The sequence below is a fragment of the Psammomys obesus genome, unplaced genomic scaffold (genome assembly GCF_907164565.1).
Source record: "Psammomys obesus unplaced genomic scaffold, mPsaObe1.curated_primary_1811, whole genome shotgun sequence".
Classification (NCBI taxonomy): domain Eukaryota; kingdom Metazoa; phylum Chordata; class Mammalia; order Rodentia; family Muridae; genus Psammomys; species Psammomys obesus.
Genome location: NW_026596152.1, coordinates 1,793,421 through 1,800,780, shown reverse-complemented (window position 1 = coordinate 1,800,780; position 7,360 = coordinate 1,793,421). Strand labels below are relative to the sequence as shown.

The 7,360-nt window shown below is 47.5% G+C and overlaps 1 protein-coding gene across 1 annotated transcript in view; it reads right to left on the bottom strand.

Annotated features, from left to right (window-relative positions):
* Positions 1–4,953: 4,953 nt before the first annotated feature.
* Positions 4,954–7,360, bottom strand: part of Odf4 (outer dense fiber of sperm tails 4) — a 3,776-nt gene continuing 1,369 nt past the window's right edge. The window contains exons 3-5 of the mRNA XM_055594322.1: positions 5,828–6,001; positions 5,454–5,588; positions 4,954–5,268 (exon numbers count right to left, since the gene is read on the bottom strand). Of these exons, the coding sequence (XP_055450297.1) occupies positions 5,099–5,268; positions 5,454–5,588; positions 5,828–6,001 (479 nt within the window). The 3' untranslated portion in view covers positions 4,954–5,098. The remainder of the gene's footprint in view (positions 5,269–5,453; positions 5,589–5,827; positions 6,002–7,360) is intronic.

Below are 7,360 nucleotides of genomic sequence, written 5' to 3'. Positions count from 1 at the left end.
CGTTTGTTTGTTTGTTTGTTTATAGGCAATTTCTCCCCATGTAGCTTTGGCTTGAAATACCTAAGATTAACATGTAAACCCCACCTACCCAAGGACGAGGCAGCTTCCTAGAATGCTGGGAGCTGCAATTGTTAGAAAATAACAAAGCCTCATGGGGAAATATGGTAGCCTATATATTTGTCCTCATAAGAGGCAGGCAGAATTCTGAGAGTTCAAGTCCAGCCTGGTCTACAAAGTGAGTCCAGGACAGCCAGGGCTCTGTTACACAGAGAAACCCTGCCTCGGGGGAAAAAAATGGTGGAATTGGCTTTTCTTGGGCGAATATCAGGATTAACAGGTTGGCATGGAACTCACAGAGCGCTGGGTCAAAGGCCTGTGCCACCACTCCCGCTCTGCTGTTATTATTTTAACGTGCGGTGTATAGGTCTTTCCAATGGTTTTGTGAACTTTTGTAAAAATTGATTTGAAACCTGAGATACTTTTAAATATAGGAGTGGGCTGTAGCTTGGTGATAGATCACTGTAGCTTGGTTGGTACATCACCACCCAGCATCCCAGCCGCCCTGACTTGCCATGAGCACCACAAAAGGAAAGCCAAACACGGGCCTGGAGAGTTGGCTCCATGGTTAATTTAAGCACACTGGCTGCTCGTCCAGACAGAGACCTCCCAGATTCAATTCCCAGCACTCACACGGTGGCTCACGGCATCTAGGACTCGGTTCCAGGCCCTCTGACCCTCTCTGCTGGTCTCTGAAGGCACCAGGCACACATTCGTAAGCATCCATGCACATAAAATAAAAATAAAGATTAAAAAACAAAAAACTAGAGTCTTCTCCCGACTCCCACTCAGAAAGCTAACTGACTGCAGAACAAGTTTTGCCTGAAATCTTCAGACTTTTGTTTCAGGTTTCATCCCTTTGAACTTGGTTTCTTTTTTCTTTGCTCTCTTTCTTTCTTTCTTTTTTGTTTGTTTCTTGCTCCTTTTTATTATCTTGGTACTAATCTTTGTTTACCCAGGTTCTGACTGTTTGACTGTTTTTATTGTTTTTTAACCCTACAATTAATTCCTCCAGATGCCTGACTCCTTGGAGTTTTATCTAAGCAAACAAAGCAGGCAGGAAATAGATGCTTCCTGAGAAAGGAAGCTCTTGGCCCTTCCAGCGGAGCTTTGCCTTCCAGCTTGTTTGTCTGCTGCCACTTCCCTTCTTTACGACTGGTTTGTGATTCGAGGGAATAGTTGGGGGCATTTTAACCTTTCCTTTTCAAACTTGGTGCTGATACTTTGCCCCATCCTTTTCAAGTCCTCACTGTTCTGTTTCACTGGGATGCCTGCATTCCTCCGCCCCTGTTTTCAGAACAACTTCTCCATGCCTTAGCCTAAGATTGCCTTTTCGCTGTTAGGCGCATCCCGCTCTGCTGAGGGTATGTGCCTTTCCTCTAGGCATACACCAATGATGACATCACAGGTGCCTAAGCAACCTGGGCTAGTGCCTCAAGATTTGTGAACTAACAACCACTCCCGACTTGAATAGGCAGGGGTTTTGTTTGTTTTTTAATGTGAGCTTTTTGTTGTTTTTCTCTTCTAGTGCATGTCTTTAATCGTCTCCACAGACCCCAAATAATGCTTATAATCCATGATCTGGCTCCTGGAGCAGGGTGGCTCAGGGCTTACTCAGTGCCTGCAGCACCGTTTCTTCTGGGCTCTGCTGAGCCACTTCCCTAGCCTGCTTTCTGCCTGCTTTCTAACAGAGGGAATATACTTGGAGAAACTCATCATTCAGCAGTGAAAGTTAACATGCCACGCTTAGGAAGCTCACCTCTGCGCTCAGTTAGAGGCACTGGGAAGAACACAGCAACGTTTCTGTGATTTTCTCCCATAAATACATCGTTCGAGTCTAATTACAAAGAAACAAGAGATAAACTCAGAAATCCTACAAAATACCTGGTCTGTATTCTTTACAAGACAACACTTCAACATCCTGAAAGACAGACACTAAAGAACTACTCCAACCGAAGAATGATAGAGAGACCTGGCAGCCATGGGCGGAGCCTGCTGGGAGGTCCTGTTATACCCGGGAGTGTGGGACCGCTGGGGAAACCTCGGCTCTGTCTGAAGATGGTGCAGGATTGCATCAGCGTTGGCGTCCTAACCCCTGGAGAGTGTGAGGTGCTGCTTACGTGGGAGCATGGCTTAGAGACTACATGCTGAAATACCGGGGGGGGGGGGGGGGGGAAAGAGCAGCATGCGATACTCTCAGATGGTCCAGGACAGCGAGACTGTGTGGAAAGGAAGGGAATGGCAGGAAGCCAAGGCATCCAATGTTAGTGTTTAGTGGCCGTGCAGAGGAAACAGACAAGAATTATGTGTGCTGTTCTAGCCACACTTATCTATAAGTCAGGAGTTATAATTAAAAAAGAAGAGAAAAGGGAAAAGAGGGACTGGGGCTGGAGAGAGGGCTCAGTGGTTAAGAGCACTCACTGGCTGCTCTTCCAGAGGACCCGGGCTCAATTCCCAGCACCCACATGGCAGCTCACAACTCTCTATAACTCCAGTTCCAGGGGGCCTAACACCTCCACACACATATTTATACAAGCAAAACACCAATGCACATAAAATAAAAATAAATTTAACTTTGTGAGACAGAGTTTCTCTGTGTAACCTTGGTTGTCCTGGACTTGCTTTGTAGACCAGGCTGGCCTTGAACTCACAGTGAGCCACCTGCCTCTGCCTCCCTGATTGCTGGGATTACAGCCATGCACCACTGCGTCCGGCTAAAAATAAGTTTGAAAATAGGGACTAAAGAGATAGATGGCTTGATGGTTAGCAGTGTTTGTTGTATGCATGGGTTAGGATGTTTTGTTTTGTTGTCAACTTGACACAAGCTAGCGACACCTGGGAAGAGGAAACCTCAGTTGAGGAGCTGCCTCCATCAGACTGGCCTGTGGACAAGTCTGTCTGGCATTTTCTTCATCCATAATTGACGTGAGAGGGCCCAACCATGGTCAGCAGGGCCACCCCTGGCCAGTTTGTCCTGGGTTGTCTAAGAAAGCAGGCTGAGGGGGCTGGAGAGATGGCTCAGCAGTTAAGAGCACTGTCTGCTCTTCCAAAGGACCCGGGTTCAATTCCCAGCACCCACATGCTGCAAAAACAGCTATGTGCCTTCCCAAGATGGGCGGTGTCAGCCCTGAGGTAGCCTGGAAGTCAGTCAAGTCAAGCCCAGTGGTGAATTCCCCGGGGGAGGAGGAGCCCTTCTTTCCTCAGAATAAATGATGAGTCTCAGAAGGTCGTGAGGGAGGGAGGGAGTGAGAAAGAGAGAGTGCTTATTTTGTGAATTCGAGACATTATAGACCTTGGGCAGTGGGCGGGGCTTTGGGGGTGAATGTGTCTGATTGGCTGGGGCTAGGAGCGCCAGGGATACTTCATATTACAGGTAGCGACACAGTACTTTTATAAGAAGGGGAACGCAGTGCTTGAGAAGCAGTGCTTGACAACTCTGGTTAGAGGTATGGAAACGGCCCACTGGCTGAAAGCTAAGGTACCAAGACATCTCATTAGCGTGGGGAGAGGTTTTGTCCAGGAATCCCAGGTGCAGCCAGTGGGAAAATGAACAGGTTTCTTATCGGGGAAAGGGTTGGGCCTGTAATCTCCCTGAGGACTGTGTGACACTCCTCAGAGGATGTGCGGGCTCCACTGATCAGGCGGAGAGGAGGGAACCCAGATGAGGTAGAGAGTCCTTCGTCTTAGCACCAGGTTCAGGGGCTTTCTGGTAATGGCCTTAACAGCAGGGTCCAGCAATCCATATCTTTCCAGTGCCCTATCCAGTGGTTTCTGTGTAAACACACAGTAATGCAGAGCTGTACACACATACTCATATAACATATATGAGTATGTTCAAACATATAGAACTTAAAAAGCAATTTCTAAGAAATAAATATAAAAGAAACAACCGTGCCTCACCGAAGACCAGAACAGGAGAGTAACTTGCAGTTTGCTTTCTGGAAAGGCAAGCTTCCGTGTGAGCTAGGGATTCACCTGCCTCTGTCTCCCAGGCTCTGGGATTAAAGGCGTGCACCACCACTGCCCGCCGGCTATTGAAACGATTCCGAAGTGTACACTTTAGGTGCTCTTTCCACTAAAAATGTTAAGTATTTGAGGCAATGCATATGATAATGATCTCCTTGAGCCATTCCACATCATATACATGCTTCCAAACATCATGATATATGATACATATATACACAAGTTTGATTTGTCAATTGAAAAATAACATCCAATTTTTGAAAAAGGAACTATTTAATTAAAGTGCTTCCAGATTCCTGTCCCTTAGGACTCTATGTAAAATAATGTTTATTACTTTGAGGCAGTTGATGGAGGATAAATTTTTATCCAACAATGAATAGCTCATAAACTTGGTCTTACTAAAAGGGAGAGATTATATACAGACTTGGTGAATGGTGTCCTTTGCAGCTAGCCCTCAACATATCTGTTTGTGATCCTTCAAAAACTGCAGTCGCTTTTTCCAGTCAGATACATATAACATATAAGTTTTGGCTTGTTACATTCCTGCTTATTCCTGCTTTTGAGGCCATAGTCTCTCATAGAGCTCAGGCTGGCCATCCTCCTGCCTCAGCAGAGTCCTGGGATTATAGGCATGCATCACTGAGCCTGGCTAAGGTTACTTTTGTTTTCCTGTTTTCAGTCCAGTTGCATCAAACCCAAATTCTCATGAATGCCAGGTGAGTGTTGGGTCACACAGTTCCTCCCACAAAGAGCAGCTCTGCAATGGGAGAGGCTGCTGGGCAGGTTCAGGGATCAAAGGGTGTCAAAAGTTCACCGGCACAAAGAGTCAGGGAAACAAGCAAACACAACGATTTTTGTTTTTCTCCCTTCCTCTCCCTCCTCCTCCAGTTCTCCTCAAGGACCATCACACACAAAGAAGAGATGGACAATTTATTCCACACACCTGAGACACAGACAAGACCAAGTTGAGGAAGAGGGGTGGCAGGGCCGGTCCCCCACTGGTCCTTTGCTCATTCTCTGTCATGATGAGGGCAGATGTAGCCAGTGGAGGCTGGGTGGGATGGTGAGAAGCATGTCTCTAAACCTGACAGTCCTTTGAATTAGAAGGGTCCTGGGTGTCCTCCTCAAGTCTGGCGGACTGTAAGGAACACTGTAAGGACCCTTCCCTGTGCTTTGAGCTGACGATAGAGGAGGAGCTGTTGCTGATGAGGCTCCAGAAGTTTTTATAATTGAGGTAGCAAAGGAGCCCTGGCAGGAAAACAAGAAGGGCGAAGCAAAGAGGTGTGGGGGGCCGGTGAGGCGGGCCCAAGGGAAGGTTAAGACCCCCACTCTCGGGGTGGGGCTGGGGGGGCGGCCTGCCCCTTCCCTTCACGAGCTCTCTTCCCTGACCCACCCAAGTGCCTTCGTCCTGCAGGCTCCTCCTGACCACTTACCACAACTGAAATGCAGGATGAGCACCAGCCAGCCGATGAAATAGCTCCAGCCGATGGGGACGGATATATCCCTCTTCAGCTCGTAGATCCAGAGGTCGACAGGGAACAGCAGGAGAGTGACCAAAGTGGAGGTGACTGCGAGGCAGGAGTGGAGAGATCTTATTCTCTCACCTAAGAAGCACGGGTCTGCCTCACCTGCCGAGAACCACCTACACTGAGGACATCAACCCCTGCGGTCTCCGGTCTCCGGCAACCCGCCCTCGGCCCCCAAACCCTCACTCCGCCCCTCCCACTCCCCAGAAGAAGAAGGAGGAGCCAAGCCCAGGACCATGTGGGTTAGGGGATTAAGGACCTTTTTCAGAGCTGGGGGGCACCTTCACAGAAGCTCAGGATGATCCCAATCAGGCCATAGAAAGGCATCTTCAGCTGGTGGGACAGGTACGGCAGGTGCAGCCAGGCAGTGAGGGCAAAGCCCAGCCCCAAGGCCAGGGTGAAGCTTATCTTAGCCACCCCCAAAAATGGATGCATTGTCCACAGCTTAAAACTGTCTGGGGGGAAAGGACAAAAACAGGAGGAACGCAGGAGTCACAAAAATGAAAGACAATCAAGCGAATGAATACAAGGAAACTGAAGAAACGCCATTGTGATCATGAGAACAATGCTTCCCCGTTAAGACTCTGCTCTATAGACTGCTTAGCAAGTCCCAGCACTTGAATATGTGGAGAAAACCCAGTGTGGAGGCTCACACCTATGAGCTCAGCAGTGGCTGAGGTAGGAGAGCCACGGGTTTGAGCTACACTGTGAGTTACAGGCCAATCTGGACTACAACTTCATGTTTAAAAAAAAAAAATTAAAAATAGCCAGGTGTGGTGGCTCACACCTTTAATATCAGCACGAGAGAAGCCGAGGTGGTCAGATCTCTGTGAGTTCAAGACCAGCCTGGTCTATATGGTGAGTTCCAGGACAGCCAGGGCTGCATGTTAAGAATCTGACTCAATAATAATAATAATAATAGCCAGGCATATGTCTTTAATCCCAGCATTCCAGAGGCAGAAGCAAAGAGACCTCTGTAAATTCAACGCCAGCCTGGTCTATATAGCAAGTTCCAGGACAGCCAGGGCTACATACAGAAAATCTATCTCAATAAATCAAAACAAAAAAAGTCAGTAAGAGAAAAACAGAAAGAAGGAAAAAAAATCAGAACACAAACAGCAATTCTCAAAAGAAAAAAAAGTGCAAATTGTCAGTGGACTTACGAAAGCTTTGGTGGCTCTCTCTTTTCTTTTCTTTCTTTTTCTTTTTAAAGGTTTTTAAAGTTTTTTATCTATCTATGCACAAGTGCTTCATCTGATGTACACATGGACACCAGAGAGAGCACCAGATCCCAGTATGGATGGCCGTGAGCCACCATGTGGTTGCTGGGAATTGAACTCAGGTCCTCTGGAAGAGCAGACAGAGCTCTTAACCACGGAGCCATGTCTTTCAAAAGAAATCTTGCAGGTGCAATTATAGTTTTAGACCCTGAAGCCTGGAGTGGGTGGTAACTGGCCAGTTCCTGAGAATGACTTCACAACGTCTTCCTCCTTGTCCCAATGCAGTCGTTGGCGCCTTTTGAATGAGTCTGATTTCATTAATGACAGCGACACCACTGTCCACACCTTTCAGTTTGCTCCTCTTGTGGCATAACTGCGTGTTTTTCAGACTCTTTTTTTTTTTTTTTCAATCCCAGGTCTCATCCTAATCTAGCTAAAAGGATTGTTCCCAGAAACCATTGCCAAAGGCTCCAATCTTCCCATCTGCCAATTATCCCCACATTGATGTATGGCACAAGATTTGCCTGGACAAATGGAATAAGCACACTGAAAGACTCCCGTTGAGCCTCTCTAGATGGGGAGACCCCGCTTCCC